At 50.4% G+C, this 17419-nt stretch overlaps 1 protein-coding gene and 1 long non-coding RNA gene across 13 annotated transcripts in view; one reads left to right on the top strand and one right to left on the bottom strand.

The window, feature by feature from the left end:
- Window positions 1–239: 239 nt before the first annotated feature.
- The window catches only part of SMURF1 (SMAD specific E3 ubiquitin protein ligase 1), a 111238-nt gene continuing 94058 nt past the window's right edge, over window positions 240–17419 (bottom strand). For 11 of the 12 annotated variants that reach the window (XM_045875801.3, XM_064593286.1, XM_064593287.1 and 8 more), the window contains 7 exons: window positions 11480–11594; window positions 10165–10343; window positions 8848–8985; window positions 7748–7868; window positions 6612–6813; window positions 5549–5633; window positions 240–3488 (listed from right to left, as the gene is read on the bottom strand). In XM_045875801.3, coding sequence (XP_045731757.1) covers window positions 3389–3488; window positions 5549–5633; window positions 6612–6813; window positions 7748–7868; window positions 8848–8985; window positions 10165–10343; window positions 11480–11594 — 940 coding nt within the window. In that variant the 3' untranslated portion in view covers window positions 240–3388. The remainder of the gene's footprint in view (window positions 3489–5548; window positions 5634–6611; window positions 6814–7747; window positions 7869–8847; window positions 8986–10164; window positions 10344–11479; window positions 11595–17419) is intronic. The other variant, XM_045875800.3, reaches the window with a different exon arrangement.
- Window positions 3487–6615, top strand: LOC135364592 (uncharacterized). The gene is made up of 3 exons (XR_010412025.1): window positions 3487–3707; window positions 4385–4646; window positions 5964–6615. It is a non-coding gene; the product is annotated as an uncharacterized LOC135364592 (long non-coding RNA).

The following is a 17419-nucleotide window of genomic DNA, read 5'->3' as shown; positions in this document are numbered from 1 at the left end:
CGGAGCAATTATACGAGAAAAAGAAAGAAAAAGCATCCAAATTAGGAAGGAAAAAATAAGAGATTCAAAACTTTCTCAGTCCCACAAGTTTTTGCTTGATACAGAGCACTTTCAACTGCCGTGTTTTTATTAGTCCCTTCTACAGTTCTAAAGTTTGTCCTTTTTCCTTAGAAGGCCCCTTGCCAGTATTTCAAACCATTGCCTTTCTCATTTCCACACCAAAATATCAGACGCCAAAAAAATGTAAAGTCGTGAGTTTATTGCATATGTAACAAAATGAACCTGACCTCCCGGGTCCAGCCTGCTGTACAATCACTGTTTGTTGTGTGTTTCCAGCTGGTTCCATAACCACATTAAATAGAACTAGTATTTCTTTAAATACTTTTGATTTTGACATAAAACAGAACATTAGTGTACAATTTTCACAAAATAAATCAGGAATAAAAACAGTGGGAAGAATAACAAGGATAGCAGCAATACTTAAAAACAAGACATTACAAAATAAATTAAAAAATACATTATAAAGTGGTTGAGAAACAAAAATAAACAAATTTTAAAAATTCATACTATGTTTCGGGAAGGCTGCCGTGCGGCCCACACCTGGCTGCAGACGGGGCTGGGGGGCAGGGTGTTTTCTCTGCAGAAGGCCATTCCCGGCAGCTCAGGTTTGAGGACCACCTCACCTGAATTGGGACCATGCAGCCGAGCGAGCTTAGGGAACACAATCCACCTGGTGGGCAGACTCCCCTCAAAGAGACCTGTCCCTCCTGTCCCCCAAGCAGCCCCTTTGTTTTTCCTACCTACAGCATTGGCAGAGTGGTGGTTTGCTACATCCCTGAGGGTCGGCTGATGACCACTGGTGAGGGCAAGCCTGGAAGTTGGGCCCCTGAAGCTTCTGGGCAAAGAGGTGAGGGGAGGGGGACAGGTGGGCGGTCGGGGACTACCGCAGAGGGCGACGAACGAGAGCTCGTGGGAAACGGGGTCCACACGGACCCAAAGTGGCGCGATCAGGAGCTTTTACCAATTGTCTGCCACACTCCTCTTTGGGCGGCCCAATCCACTGTTAATGGTGAAGGTTCTAGAAGTGCAATGCCACTGACAGGCCCATTTGGTGAGAGTCAGCCCGGGCTCTGGAACGTTCTGCTCTTTCAGGCTCCACTGTGACACACAGCTGATGAGGGGGCCCACATGCAAGTGTGAGGAGAAAAGCAGAGACCCCAGCCTTACAAGACAGGAAAGACTTGCGGAGCTGACCCCGGACACGCGCGAGCAGCCTGGGGCCGGCAGGTACGCTTTCTAAGGATTGCTCCCGTTTCTCCCAACAGCAGGAAGATCGTCTTAACGGAGCCCAACTCAACACTCCCGCTAGGCCCTCGTCTCCTCACTAACTCCTGCAGATTGTGGCCAGCCCCACAGAAGAATTAGTGCTCCTTCCCACCTCAGCCTGGAGGCGTTCTCAGCTCTCCCGTGGAGGTCTCCTCCTCACGCTGTTGAGGTTCGCCTTCGAGAGGAGGCCGATCTGGGGGCAGGGCTGTAGTTGACATTTCCTCACTCTTCCAGAGGAAGATTACGAGGGAGGACTAGAGAGTCAGGGGGAGCCAGCTTCTAGAATGCCCTCACAAGGATCATGGTAAACGAGACACAAGATCAGCCCAACTGGGGCAAGGCAGAACTTCTGAAAGACCAAGCCCACGATGCAGCCTGGACTTCCTGATTGGATTTAATTCTCCTTGTGCAGCTAGTCACACCGGACATCCCCTCTATCCTGGAACCTCCATACGTAGCCCACAAGTGGCGCTCTCGCAGCTCTTGGAGCCCCCGGCCAGCAACCCAGGCCCCCCAAACCAGGCGGGCCTCTTGTTCCAAGGGGGTCTATCCCCCAAGAGCTCCCGGAGCTGCTCACGTAAGCCACAGACCGCTTCAGGGCCGACCGAAGAACCACAGCACGACGAGAAGGGTACGCAGGCCGCCAACCCCCCCAGTCCACAGGCGTTAGTGACAAAAAGCGAGTCGTCCCAAAGGCTCCTTCCAAACCCCGCTCAGGCCCACAGCTGGATGCCAACGCCTGACTCCGAAACCAACAGCAGAGTTTCAACAGTGAGTGTCTTGCTGAGGAGTTGCCCCACACTTGCCCCCCAAACCAGAAACAACAAACCCCAACGGGACAGTTTGCTGCCGCCGCCCTTCACGGAAGTCGACCTGCACTCAAACCACCTCGTTAAGATGCTGCCTGAACATCGCGGGCAAACGGGAACGCGGGGTCCAGGCCGGCTTTGGCCTCGCTCAGCACGTGAAGATGTTTGGGTGAGTGAAGCGAGCGGGGACGGTTAGGGTCGCCCTCTGACACTCGGAAGATGACCAGCGTGCGCCAGAGTGGAACTGTGTCCCTGCCCCCCCCCAGTCAGGTTTGCATCTAACAGTAAAAAGGGGGGGTTGAGTCAACGAGGTTATCCGCTCCCCCTCTCCCTTCGAGGCGAGTCCGCACCAGGCCAGCAGCTAGAACAGGCTCTTCTTTTGTTAGTTCAGCTCTCAGCAAGTTCCACACGACACTTTGTTAGTATCCAGTGACCCAGCCGACACAGAGGTGGTGCGGGAGCCCCGACCCGGGACTGGCTGCGTGGATCTGAGGCTGGTTTGGTCTGTTCTTTTATAAGCTCTGTTATGTGGTATTTTCACTGGAAAAATATCTCGAATTAGATAGATAACGTGGCAAAGGGACTCTTAAAAGGAAAGATCAGTTTTCTCTACGCAGAACAAGTTTTTCAGCCAGGATACCCTGAAACATACCCCGGGCCCCGGTCGCTTTACTCTTCCAAAAGGGAAGCACGCTTTTGATGCGGGCTTCCCGCTGCGGCGGACTTCCCCTAGACAATATGGTTATTTTTCAGTTAGAAATTCATCTGCTACCTGGAACAGGCTGCTAGGATGAGACTGGAATTTGAGCTGCTGAACTTGAAAAGGGGCCTCGGGACCGTTCTGACACAGAATAGCTAGGAGAGCTACCAGTTACAAAGCCTCAGTAAGCCAAGCTCGGTTCCAGAACTTGTGGGCTGATCCCCCTATAAAGACCACAGGGCAGTGAGCCGATCACCATATGGGTTCCAGTCAGAGCGGAATATCCTGTGTGACCGAAGCCAAATGCTAAACCTGGCTGCATTTTATTGGATGGGTGATGGAAGGGGGTGGGAGTACTGTCATAAAGGAGGAAAGTATGGGTGGGAGCCACCAACCAAAGTCCCCCTACCCCCCTCCCCAAAAGGAGGGGAGACAGCTCTTTCCCTCCGGTGATCTGGGGTTCCCAGGCCTCAGCCAGCTGCGAGGAGGCACACAGAAAGCTTGCTTTGGGTCTGGTGGTCATGAGCTAGAATCTGTTGCCTTTGGTTGCTCTTCACTCCACAGCAAAGCCACAAGTCTCCTCCACAGCCGTCAGCAGCTTCTCATAGAGCTTCTCATACGATTCATAAGGCGGAATGTCAATCCGATTAAAGCTGGAACAGGACAAAAGAGCGAGAGAGTCACTGCCGGGGGTGATCCGGATGTAGGACCTGCTTCAAGGACAAGGACAAGGACAGGCGGGAGCAGTGTATTTGTGGCCCCGAGCCAGCAGAGAGAGAGAGAGAGCGCACACCCACACACACACGTAGATAGGCAGGACGGAGCCGAGACGGGAAAGCATCTCATCGCCTTGTTGGGATAAAGAGGTGGAGGTAAGTTTTCTACTCTCCCCCCACCCCTAGTCCTCGTCTGCTTTGAAAGCAGAGATTTTTTTCATCGAACACACAGCAACATAGACCCTAAGATCTTGAAAACCAAAATTAAACCAATTACTATTTCCTGGTTATATGAGGACAAAGCTCTCAGCTTGTTTTGTTTGTTGTCTTTGGGAGAAATTACTTCTCGGTACGAGGAATACCCCCCCTTTGCAGAGAGCACTGTAATCCAGACTGGCCGGCAGTCAGATCACCACTAACAATTTATACGGCATGTCTAGCTGATCCACCGTGACTTGATCTGAGACCAAACAGGGCAGTCTGGAATATTTCTTGCAAAAACAAGCTGTATCTCAAAACTAATAAAATGTCAAATCCCTGACACTGAAATGAAATCAATAGATGAAATGAGTGATGAAATGAATCAACATTTCCCTGGGGAAATTCATTTCTACTGTTGTATTTAAAAAAAAAATACCCTTTAAGAAGGGTATTCTCTACTAACAAAAAAATATAGAATTCTGACAGAGAGGCCATAGAGTGACTTACTAAATTACAAAGGGTTGAGCAATTAAGGATGGTTTTTCTCAAGAAAGAATTGGGCTGAATGGTGTGATAGTCTTGGCGGGGGGCTTTAGCATCAGAGGGCACCTCTCACATCTGTTTTACTCTAGACACCAAACTATGAAAGGACAGAGTCTTCTGGGGAGGAAAGCAGCTGCCCAGCATCAACACGGCGTGGTTTCTGTGACGGCCACGCTGGGCGAGGCGCTGTAGCCTCCCCGTGGCCTTGGGACCGTGCAAACGTGTGAAGCCACACCCCTGGGCTCTCAATCAGGAGCCTTCCGTTACACCCCGATGCAGCTGGATGACCAGGACCTGGCTCTGCTGAACTATACATGCTGGTCTTTCGATACACGGTTTCTGAGACAAAGTGTACGTAACTAACTTGATTTTTAAACCACAAATAAATAATAACCATAGCAGATTAAGTTAAAATTTGGGGAAGAAATATTTTTCAGTACACAAGATGCATCATCATAGACTAAGTTCCAAGAAGGAAAATGGAGTCTTAGGAAGTGAACTAGTAACTCCAGATTAAAACCTACAGTTTTGGGGCATCTGGGTGGCACAGTTGGTTAAGCGTCTGACTCTTGGTTTCGGCTCAGATCGTGATCTCAGGGTCATGGGATCAAGCCCCGTGTCCGACTGTGAGCTCACTGCAGAGTCTGCTTGGGTTTCTCTCTCCCTCTTTCTCTCCCGCTGCTCTCACGCATGCTCTCTCTAAATAAGTCTTTAAAATAAAATAAATAAATAAAAACTATAGTTTTTGGGGTGCCTGGGTGGCTTGGTTGGTTGAGCATCCAACTCTTGATTTCAGCTCAGGCCACGATCTCAGGGTCATGAGACCGAGCCCCATGTCACACTGACCATGGAGCCTGCTTAAGATTCTCCCTCTGCCCCTCCCCACCCCTCGTGCATACACACATGCGCTCTCTAAAAAATAAAATAAAAAAATTTAAAAACTAGTCTTCCTACTGAGAGGGACGTGTGCTCACGCACGCACATGCAAGACCCAGTGAAGGTAAGACTGGAGCTGCTGGAGCGCCAGCCAACAAGAATCCCATCTCACAACACAAGTGGTTTCACAACAGAGACGTCTGATAACCCTCCTGTGACCCACGCCGAGTGCTTGTTCCATCGGCCACCGGGGCCATCGCCAGTGGTCCTGGGATGCTGATAAGGGAAGCAGAGTGCTCCACAGAAGAAAAGAGCTTAGACAAGCCCCGCGAAGGGCGGCACGTCGTGGAGACAGGCTCCCAGGGGACGGGCCTTACCAGGTGTGGGCCTTCGGAAGGTTGTCTGTGTTGGCGTCGATCAGGTGGATGGTGAAGAGCCGGGGCCCTGCTGCGCCTGTAGAACCTTACGAGAAAACATTCTAGTTAATGCACGTCAGAGGCAGGGCCCAGGCCCCACTGCCAGCCACACCCTCAGCCCCGTGCCCAGGCGGGCCGTCCTGCCGGAGGGTCACACACAGACTTCGCGAGGTAGCATGAGCCTCCACCTGGCTTAGCGTGTGCCATCCAGGGACCTGTACAAGACGTTCTAGAGAACCACAGGGGCAGAGCGAAGACTGGTGAGAATGCTCCTCCTGTCTCCTCCCCCACGCAGGTGGGGGTATCTGAAGGGTAAAATCCTTAAAACTACCAGTGATGCGTTTTTTGTTGTTGTGTTTTTATTTTTTTTAAACAGAAATTTTTAGCAAGCAGACCCACTCCTGGCAGAGGCAGCAGAGTTCTAACAAGAGCAAGATACAGGGTCACGAAATCTCCCCAGGCAGAGGTACGATGGGAAGAGGAAAAGACATAAACACCTGGGACAAAAGCCCAAGGGGATGGAAGGAACTTCTGTCACTCCTTATAAGAAGTCCTTGGAATACGGAAAAGTCTACCGGGAATATTCTCTATGTGAAATATATCTGCTATCACTATTAATATGCAAAATTCCATTTACTAAGTCTTAATATACTATTATCATTCAACTTTTTCCTTCCGGCTCTCAGGGTTATCAAAAATCTGGGTATCAGATTTTTTTTTATCACAGTTGGAAGGGACGAGAGACAGGATGCATACCCATCAGTGGAGCCCATCAGGCAGTGCATTTACACAGAGGACGAAACTGAGGCCCAGGGAGGACCCCTGGCACTAATGACCAACACGGTAGCCAGAGACTCCATCTCCTGATGCCCAGGCCAGGCCACTCTCTCCCTCACTCAGGACGCAGTGAGAAACGAATCCACAGTGCATCTAAAAACTCTTGACTTCTTTCCCAAAGCCTTGCCAGCGGGACGCGCCTAGGGGAGATGCGTGGGGCCAGGAGCCCCGCCTCCATGTCAGTCACCTTGCAAAGCCTTGAAGCCTTGGAGAGGGACCCGAGTGGACCCGGTCACGAACTGCAGGAGTCTGGCCCTCCTCTCCTCGTCGAAGGTCTCCACAGCCTGCCAGAACCACCGGACGATGTTGCTGTCGGCCACACAGTGCTTCAGCCGAGTGTTGGACTTCCAGTCGCTCACGTCGATCTTATCCAGGCCACCAATGATCAGCTGGGAAGGCGTGCAGCAGCGAGTTAGTTCTCAAACGTACGAACCAGGGTCATGACCCGCCCCACCCGGTAGTTCCCAGGACACGACAGGAGGGAATTTATCGTGCCCGAAGAAACAAGCCCCAGACGTGGATAAGCAGGGAGATCAGCAGTGTGCCCAATGCTGCCACCCCAGGCTGCTTTCCGACCCCCCAGCCCGGGGGTTTTCTTACAAGCACGTCTGCGTTCGCGGTGTTGCACCGCATCAGCGAGGAGTCGGTATGAAAGAAGCAACTGGCAAGACCAAAGGGGCGGACTATAAAACGGGGCCACATCCCAGGGACTTCGAGGGCTGGGACAGGCGGAGCTCGAAGGCTGAGCGGAGGGACCGTGGCGGGAGTTGTGTGCATGTGTCTGCCCGGGGCGGGAGGCGCCTCACCGGGGACAGAAAGACAGAAGGATTTCGCCGCCCTGAGCCATTTGGCATCGGCGGTGGGTAAGAGATGAATGAACCGCTATGTTCAAGCACATGCAGTGTGATTAAAGGACATAATAACACTTTGTTCCAAGGCTAATAATAGCCAGAACAAAAACAGAAAGCTGACGTTCTGGGAGAATCTGGTTATATGCGAGATAATTTCCTCGACCCGAGGTGACTACACAGGAGGGGGTTAGGAACCTCCACTGCTAGAGATTCTGAAAAATAGGATAAGCCACAGAACACCCTGCACCCTGCTGGCTGCCGCCAAGCAGAGAGACACCTGGCCTGATCCTCAACAGGCTCAGATGTCCTCGACGCCCCGCTCGCTCTAGCCCTGTTATCCTGGAGCCCCCAAAACCCCTGGCCTTGCTGGGGAACAGGTGAGCCTCACTCTGCTGCCGTGCGTAAAACAAGAAAACACTCATCACATTCACGACCTTGAATGTGGACTTGGCTCGGCCCAGTGAGCACGTACCTCTAGTTCCTTCTGGTCAAAAGGCTTCAGCAAGTGTTGAGGAATGAGTTCATTAAACCCCTTCTGAAGAGCTAAGAACTGGGCTTCGATCCCTCTCATGAACCTCCAGTTTACATACAACCTGAAAGACAAATTCGCAAGTTGGAGGCAATACAAATGGTTCACGGGAACAACTTTTCCTCCGTAGTGGGTTCTGCCATCATCTGCTGAACCTAACGCCCTGCCGCCAGGCCTCGGGGGGGGGGGGGGGGGGTTGGCAAAACCCCCAACAGCTGGTAAGACCGGGTTAAAAATAAGTCAGCACAGGCTTGACACATTCTGATGCTTTACTAAAAATAGGACTAGGAATTAACCTGACGTATTACAGCAGGTGCCATCATTTAAAAAAGTAGATTTAGGGGCGCCTGGGTGGCTCAGTCGTTAAGCGTCTGCCTTCGGCTCGGGTCATGATCCCAGGGCCCTGGGATCGAGCCCCGCATCGGGCTCCCTGCTCCGCGGGAAGCCTGCTTCTCCCTCTCCCACTCCCCCTGCTTGTGTTCCCTCTCTCGCTATGTCACTGTCAAATAAATAAATAAAATCTTAAAAAAAAAAGTAGACTTAAAAATAAGATACGAGGCTGCTGGGAGAGCCACACACCAGTCTGGCCGCCCAAGCACTCCAACGCACCCATATGCTTCCGGATTTCCAGTGTAAGTGACATGTCATTTCTCTGCCGTCAGAGGTGGGACCACAATGGAGGAGACTTCCTTGAGCCTGAGCTCAAGGAAACTTCTAGGCTCCACTTCTCTCCTGCACTCACCACCTTCACACCCAGAATCAGGAGGCCACTTGGCAATCCCTTCCGCCACTTGGGCTCGGGGGTCATTATTGTCCCTTCAACAGGTCAGGCCTGGTGGCATCGGGCCTCCTCCATGCAGAGCTCCCACTGCTGAACCCGACAGTTCAGTTATGTGATTCTGGTCACACATGCTGGTGGGGACAGGGAAGCCTCTAACAGTGAAGGAGTCTTGACCATCTAAATGTGGACCCAGCCATGCCCAGGACGGTCCCGGGCACCCGGAGGCCCCATCAGCGGCCACCAAGGTTCCCTGGAACATTACCGGACATATTCTTTCTTGTTCTCCTCTGTGACAGGAACGTTTCGGCCATTGGGTTTCAATTCATGCTGAAGAATCCTCCCGAAAGCATTGTGTTCCACACAAAAAGTGTGGTCCAGCACAGGGGTGATATCGTTCTCTCTGTCGAAGTTAGGACAGAAGATGGACGTCAGATCTTTGCCGCAAGGCAGCAGGGAACAGAACAGGAGCGGGAACAATCCGGGGCACAGACAGACAGACAGATGGCATTTACTGACTAACACCCCGGAACTGCAGGAGGGAGAAGAGAGGAGCCTCAGGCAGTCACAGAGCCTGTGCCCGGGCAGGGGGGCAGGCCCTGGGAGGAGCCGGGGGACCCCAGCTCCACATCCAGATGGGCCCTTGACTCTCGGCTTCCCCCTTCGCAGGATGGTGACGGAAGCTCTACCATTCTGTGATCTTACGAGACACAGTGACCTGATTGCTTTGTCAACTGAGTCTCTGAACGGAAGGGAGGGGTTCACGAAGAGTCAGCTGAGTCAAAGGAAAAGCAACCTGCAGGGAGACACACCTAGACGATACGGTCCCCTTTGTAAGGCAGCCATTCACACAGGAGCACTCGAGAGTTCAGACGGACTCTCCGCCTGCCGTGCTTCTTGAAACAGAGTGAAAGATCTCCTATGGGCGGAGGCCCTACCCCTCGCAGGCTACCCGTTCCCAGCCGGGACCGCGGGCCAACAGCGCAGGACGCAACTGAGTTCAGGTCCTCGGCACGTCCTCCCTCTGCCACAGCCTGTGTCTCTCGCTCCCATGGAATCAGCCCACTGACAAGGACCTGCGACACCCACGGTCACCGTGGAACGGGGCCAGCTGCTTTCAAGAGCATTTTAGGAGAATTCTAAAACAAAGGTGACTAGAATTTTTCCTGATCCTTTTCTCGTATCAAATGTTTTGACATAAGGTACCTCGATACTAATTTTGTTTTTGATACTTTCCCTCCAGAGATTAACTGGAGACCCCCTAGAGAGTCAAAAGCAAACCACCCACCTATGACACTCGGGGGACTAACACTTGTGATCCTTCCTTAATAATTTGAGGGGACAACAAAAGAAATCAGTCTATGAAGTGAAACTGGCCAAACATGAACATTAAGTCAACTGAGTATTTCTTATTCAATCTACTTTTACGTTTCTGGTTGTAAAACAGCATTTTCTTTCTCTTCTCCAACTTCACACCCACCCCTCAAAAACATTCACATGCACGCACACACGCATACAGACAATTCTATCCGGTGTACAAGGCGGTGGCCGTGCATTAACTGAACAGCGAGGCTGTACTTACAGAATCCATACTAAGCTCTTATGTAATTCTGGGTCCACCGATTCCAAGTCCGAGAGCTGGATGGGTTTCCCCAGTAGCTGCTTATAGAAGGGAACCGTGAAGCCCCCATTTATGTAGTGGCCGTGGAACACGGCGAGACCCATGATCCGGCCCACAAAATGGAAGTAAGACAGATGGTCCTGTAGGGGGCACCAGAGAACACGAATTCAGTAGGAAAAGGCCCAGCCGAAGTGGATACCTTTGTGCTTTCTCCAAGCTTCTTGGGAGAACGAACTGTCCCATCTAACTCGGTTGGTTACTCACAGGTTGTGCTCACGGATGGAGGAAAGAAGGCTGGTCAGGCAGTCAAAACCCAGAGCACGTCTTTATAGATCATCTGAGTATGTGATAGGCCCCTAATGCAAACACCTCCTCGGGATTGCTACATCATCCGTGGCACTCAGTGTAAAAGGAAAATGCAGAACCCCTTACTCAAAAATTAAGAATTCAAAGGGCAGCTGCAGACTCAAACCAAGCACAGGCCCTTCTAAGTGCAGGGCGCCCAAGTCCACTGCATTACCGAGAAAGAGAGTGGAGGGCAATTCCCCTCCTTCTACCATCCCTCCCGAGTCCCTGGAGAAAGTGGAAGAGAAAAAACCCAAAGAAGGAAGAAAAAACAAAAAAGGAACATAGAGGAAAATTCTCTGCACATGAAGCAGAAAAACCAGAGCTGTTCTGGTTTTTAACGGGGAAACACACATCTCTGCTTTCAGTCGGAATTAGAATCAGAGTTCATCAAAACCTCATTGCCATCTTGGTAAAACACTCTGTTCTGTCACATCTGAATGCCTGTAGAGGAGAGCTGGTCCCAGACTTTGCCTCAGGGGCCGTGGGCCCAGCAGCGGTGACCACGGGACACAGCCCCACGGGGAGAGTCCTCCACGAGCACTCGTGGCCAAAAAGGCCAATCATGGAAAATTCCAATTTTGACTGGGAGGAGGATGGACTTCATAGCCCACGTCTCAGAATGACACGGTCAACAAATACAGTCCTCATACCTCGGATCCCCCAACTGGCAATACAGGGCTTTGAGTATTCTAAGCAGCTCAGTTTCACTCTTGCTGTCTTTGAAAATAACATAACCAGTGATTCCCAGGCACAAAACACACAGGAGAGAAATCATCCATCTTAATCCAGTTCCACTCTCCTTTTCAGTGTCTATTTACCAGAGACTCTGAGTAAGTCTACAACGAGTAGACCAAGGATAGAGACCAAACCTGAAAATCTATTTAAAAAAATGCTCCAATATGCTCCCTCTTTATTCGTGAATACTTACGGGGTTGATTGAAGAGTCTGGGTTGATCTGCAACATGTAAATGTTGTCCGTAGAATACTGGAAGAGTCCATAGTACGGATTCAACATTTCATGGCACAATAAATAAAGCCACTCCCTAGGAACAAAAACAATGAAAGTCATTTTATACGTGCGGAAGTGTCCGGTCTTCTGTCTTACCAAAAGGACTGATTCCCTGAGCCCTGGAAGGCCCCACTGGCAGGATACCCTGCTCTGAGAGAAGGTGACTTGCACAGACTGGGAAGTAACAACTTGCTTCTGGTCGAACGAGAGATGGCTTTCCTGGCCCAGATCCCCCACAGCTCTGAAGCTGAGGAAGACCCATGGTGGACTAGAGTCAGGACCGCCTCCCAAGGGCAGTGTTCTCAACAGTTACCTTGTCACCTCAGCTAAGATTTTCTCTGCTACTGTGCAAAGGTCCACATCTCAGGTGATGATGTTCATGATGAGGTAATAACGGACAAAAGTACAAGAGATCCTACTTTTATTTTTAAAAGAGTGTGCATGCGCGCACATATACACAAAACAGGAAAGATATCTACGCAAAGAGAAAGAGGAGGAGGATTTACACTGATACACTGACAGTAATTAACGAGAATTAGCATTCTGGGGCATTTGCAGTTTTCTTTTGCTTCTTTCTAGAAAGTTTTTAAATTTCCAGTTGTAACATGTTATCAACACTTAAGTGAGGAGAAGATATTTCACAGTGTGGGAACATGGATTAAGAACGATTTTTGCCCTTCATAATCTTCTATCTTGTCGAATTCTTATCTTTTGCCATAAACATTTATTGCTTTTTTTTTCTTTTGAGAGAGCGAGCACAGAAGCATGGAAGGGGCAGAGGGAGAGGCAGAGAGAGAATCCTAAGCAGGCTCCACGCCCAGCAGAGAGCCCAACGTGGGGCTCGATCTCACCACCCTGAGGTTGTGACCTGGGCCAAAATTAGGAGTCGGACACTCAACCGACTGAGCCCCCCAGGCGCCCTGACATTCATTGCTTTTATAATTTAAAAAACAAGCTTAATACTTACTAAGATTAATTCTAATGGTTCTAAAATCTGGATGGGAAATCTAAGAATAAATTATTTTCAGAATTCCTGTATATTCCAATCATTTCATTATATAAAAAAAAAAAAAGCCCCAAATCAGAAACCATCAAACAAAACAAGCATTCTCAATAGAATCTGTAGGAATCTGGGGAAAACATGGGGAAAACCATACACAAGCACCTGCGGCACTTCTTAAAAAGACTCTTTTCTTCTTTCTATTCAAAATTCCTTTCAAATGGATAAATTTCATTAAGATAAACAGCCCCAAGTTCTATTCTGGAATTTCTTACTCTGTCAAATAGAAAAGGCAGAGAATTGAGAAACATTATGAAAGGATAAGCACATGTGCAAATAATCCAAGAACACTGTGAGAATACACAAAAAAAGATCAGACCACAACAAAATTATGTATCAAACTCAAAAGAACAGAAAGGAAGTGCTGGAAGCAATGAGACTCCAAATGTTACAAAATTCTTTACTAGAAAGGCAGAATTCCCCAGCTGTAAGACCTGGATTCATCCCCAAGTTTTAGAGTTTGGGTTTGAGAAGAGTCATTTTCAAAAGCCAAGGACCTGCAACTGTCTAGACAGGAAATGATTAAAACACAAGCAAACATTCTGACCGCGTCACGCACGAGGTAGGGAGGCATATTGGGTATGTTAAAGGAAGTGGTAAGGGGAGAGCTACCTATACAGGCAAAATGGTTTTTTAACAATACAGGAAATGGTTCAGAACCAAACACTGCGGAAGTGAGTGTAGACTGATTTTCATCGACCAGATAATGAATGCAGGCACACACACGGGATTTAAATCTCTCCATAGCTCTCCGAGATAGGTCTGATCCCCTGTAGACGTGAGGAAGGATCCGAGGGGTGAAACGGTGCAAGACCCAACTGGAGGCAGGAAAGCCAGGACTCACAGCTCTTTCCACTAGAGCACCGTGTCAACCAAGGGAGCTCCCCGAAGACCTCTCCACGTGGAAGACTTGATAAAAACGGGATATGCGGAAGGAACAGAACTCCTACCACGCGAAACCAAGCTATTCACATGCGTGCCTAGGAATATGTGATACCAGCCATGCAAAGGAACAATGGTAGGTTGGAACAGTTCAGGATACTGAATTTCTCAGACTATACAGGAAATAGCATAGAAGAGAAAATGCAAGTAGTCTGATTTGAACTGTTGGGGCAAATATGAATATATAACTAGGAAGATTCTCAGCTACAAAGAGGGACAGAAAACCTAATCCTCTTGCCCAGAGACAGAATTTGTGTTATCAAGGGCAAACAGAAGTTACGTTTGCCAAAAGAAAGATGGTTTCTAGCATCAAGATTGAGAATTTCAAGGAAGAACCCTGGGATAGTCTTGAAAGGAAAAATGTTTCCCATGGAGAGCTGGCGCTGATGTGAGCTCACTGCTAGGCAAACGCATGCCTTTCTGCACCCTTTATCCCCGGTGGACTTGGCAGGAGGGTGGGAGGAGGGCAGAGACAGGCAGTGGGAAAAAGGTGGAAGAATGATTCTATCCAGGGCCAAAGGGCAGATCGTGACTTCTTGCTTTTTAATTCTTTTGGCTGCTGAAAAAAAGTCCCAGCTCTACCCAGAAACCAAATGAGGCCACTATTTATAATGCTTGTCAGAACATAATTTTTCTTGGGGTAGCTGCTGTAGGGCTGAGAATTTGCCCTAAATGGAGAGCGTGTGACTTTGTCCTGTCCCCTGACTTCCCAAGACACAGGGGCCTCCTTGGTAGCCTCTACCAGAGCTGGGGTTTTAGAATTACTTGTGTAATTCTTTCATTAATGTCTGTACCTCATGAGATTGAGAACACATTTGGATGGGGACTTTGGAGGGGTGAAGGGGGCAGAGAACACGTTACTTTGTTCACTATTGTATCCCTAGTGCCTAGTACATGGTGGAGTCTTGACATTTAATGGTTAATGAATAAACACAATTCTTACAAGAGCATACAAATTATAGGGGTGTTCTTGAAGAAGATTCAGTCATGTGAAGACTCCGTCATAGATGACAGATAATTTAATTTTCTCATTTTATATTTTGTTACCATGGAATCAATAAATGAGTATGTTACGATTACATAAAAAGATAAAAAAGTGCCAGAGCAATGCGGCCACTATGAACAACAGTATGGAGGTTCCTCCAAAAATTAAAAACAGAAATACCGTGTAATCCAGTAATTCCACTACTGGGTATTTACCCAAAGAAAATGAAGACACTAATTCAAAAAGTCTTAAGCGCTCCTATGCTTACTGCAGCATTATTTACAACAGCCAAGATATGGAAGCAACCTCAGTGTCCATAGACAGACGAACGGGTAAAGATGGGATGTACACACACCAGGGAATGTGAATCATAAAAGATGATGAGATCTTGCCATTCGTGACCACATGGATGGACCCAGAGGGTATGATGCTGAGTGAACTAAGTCAGATAGAGAGACACAAATACCATATGATTTCACTTACACGTGGAATCTAAAAAATACAACAAACCAAACGAACAAAGCAGAAACAGACTCGTAAAGACAGAGAACGGATGGTTGCCGGAGGTAAGGGGCCTGGGGAAGGGGCCACGAAATGGGTGAAGGGGGGTGGGAGGTGCAGGAACGAGGCAGAGTCACGGGGAGGAAAGGCACAGCAGAGGGTCACGGTCGGCGGCTGGGCGGCAGCGCTCGCTGCACGGTGACAGGTGGCGGCCACACCTGTGAGCAGAGCGTAAGCGTTTATGAAACCCTGTGTTGCACACCTGAAACTGAGTCACACGTGTGTCAAGTATACTGCAATAAAACAACTCGGGGATGAGCAAGTGAAAATAAATAACTAGACTGCTCAGAACCACCACTTCTGTTCACATTAAGAAAACATGCTGACGCACTGGAAGTCGGAATCTCCCAGAAGCAGGGGGAAAACAAGCCAAGACGGGAAATAAAAGAAAAAGAGGAGAGACCGGAACCGTCCAACCAGGGAGTCCAGCTCGGAGTAACAGGCACTTCAGCAAGAGCAAAGCAGGGAAACGGAGGGGAGGAGATCCCGTGAGCAGGAAAAAGCCGCTACTTCAGTGGACCCTTGTCGAGAGGGGCTCTTCTGGGAACTGGGGACTTGGCGAGGACAGGACTGCTCCCGAGTGCACAGGCCATGCAGGCCGGGGCCACAGGGGACGCAGGGAACTCGGGGGCAGGGAAGGACCCTGGGGGGAACGTGTGAGCAGACCCCAGAGAACAGAGGGAATAAGCTACGTGACAATCTCAGGACACTCTAGGCAGAGGGGACATGAAGGCAAAGGCCCGAGGCAGGCCACGGCGAGTGCAGCGGCCGGAGGGCAGAGGCCATGGGCCAGGCCTGGGTGCACCTGTGGGGTGTTAGCTAGGAGCTTGGGCTCAGGGGAGGACCGTCAGAGTCTCCAGAAAGCTGGCGGTGGCCTATGCAGGACCGTGAGAAGCAGGGGGGTAAGGGGGGGGCGGCAGAGGGGCCACAGGTGGTCTGGGCAGGGCTCTCTGCTGAGGACCACGGATGGATCTCTGGGAGGTGACAAGGGAGGAGGCGAGGGCGGGCTGGGCACCGAGGAAGGAGAAACAAGAAGCTAGTATGAGGGGGCCATCAGAGATTCGGGACCATTAGGTTTAGGAGGCTTTACAAGTCCCTAAGAAGAGCCCAGGACAAACAGGTGTTGAGGGGAGCGAGGGGCGGGGTCCAGGCGCAGAGACGGAACCCAGGGCGCACTCAGGCAACCCCGGGACTGAGCCAGGGGCTGCTGATGCTCCGGGGTGAGGAGCACCCGCAAAGGGGACTGGCAGGAGGCAAACAGAGAGAGGGTGGTGTCCCAGAACCAAGTGGCAAAAGTGCTTGGAGAATAGGGAGTGACCAACGATGTCAGGTGCTGCTGACAGAGCAGGACAGATGAAGGCCGCAGAGTCATCGTGGGGTCGGGGGGGAACCTCGACCAAGGAGCTTCAGAGGGCAGAAAGGTTTGCTGGGGAGAGTGGGAGGGGGTGTGGAGAGGAGCGAAGGATGCGGAAGCAGGGCTGGGGAGGCGCACAACTCTCGCGAGGGGTTCTGCTCCAAGGAGAACAGAGAAACAGGTCAGTGGCTGAGGGAGTAGTGTTGAAAAAATTTGTGTTTTTCCTGGAACTTCTCATTGCTTTTCTTTTTACTTTGCTCTATTTGCCTTTAGTGCCTCCTTAAAGCGTAGACAGGGAGGGGATACAGTGTCCAGCGAAGGTCTGGGGGGCGTGTTTGTTTAAGAAGGGAGTAGTTGTAGCGCATGCATATGGAGATGAGACTGATCCGAGAGAAAGGAACATTCTGAGGAAGTGAGACAGATGCGAACAACAGTAGGAGCACGAGGACCTGGCTGCGTTGTGCGAGGGGCAGGGCCGCTCTTCTATGGGCACACACCTGGGCCATTCAGGGCCACACAGGGCATATGGGGCCCCATGGGTCTAGATGCTGGCAGACTGGATATTTGGTGGCAGTGAGGAAATACTCGCTACTTTGCTTCTGGGTCCTCAGTTAAAGTGAAGCGAAGTCAGCAGCTGAGAGGGAAGCTGGGCGGGAGCGAGGGAGAGGTCTGAGGACGCGTACAGCGGGGAGGCGAGAGAAGCATCGAGAGAAGCAGAGCATGGCTGCAGAGGCCGCTGAGGCCTCCCGGAGGCTGGCGTCCCTAAGGGGGAGAGAGGCCAGCAGTGTGGCGCCCATCTTCCTCCAGCTACCCGCCGCCGCTCAGCCGAGGCTCGGCAGCCCCGGGATGGGACTATTGGAGGTTTTGCTGGACAAGTGCAACAAATGGAAAGAGGAGCAAGGGAGTGATGATGGTGGTGGGTTACATCTCAGCAGGAAGTAAGGAAGGGAAGGGGGG

This window comes from Mirounga angustirostris, unplaced genomic scaffold, assembly GCF_029215605.1.
Source record: "Mirounga angustirostris isolate CCGP_5_RB_7025 unplaced genomic scaffold, mMirAng1.0.hap1 SCAF_5, whole genome shotgun sequence".
NCBI classification, from domain to species: domain Eukaryota; kingdom Metazoa; phylum Chordata; class Mammalia; order Carnivora; family Phocidae; genus Mirounga; species Mirounga angustirostris.
This window is presented reverse-complemented; position numbering and strand designations above follow the sequence as displayed.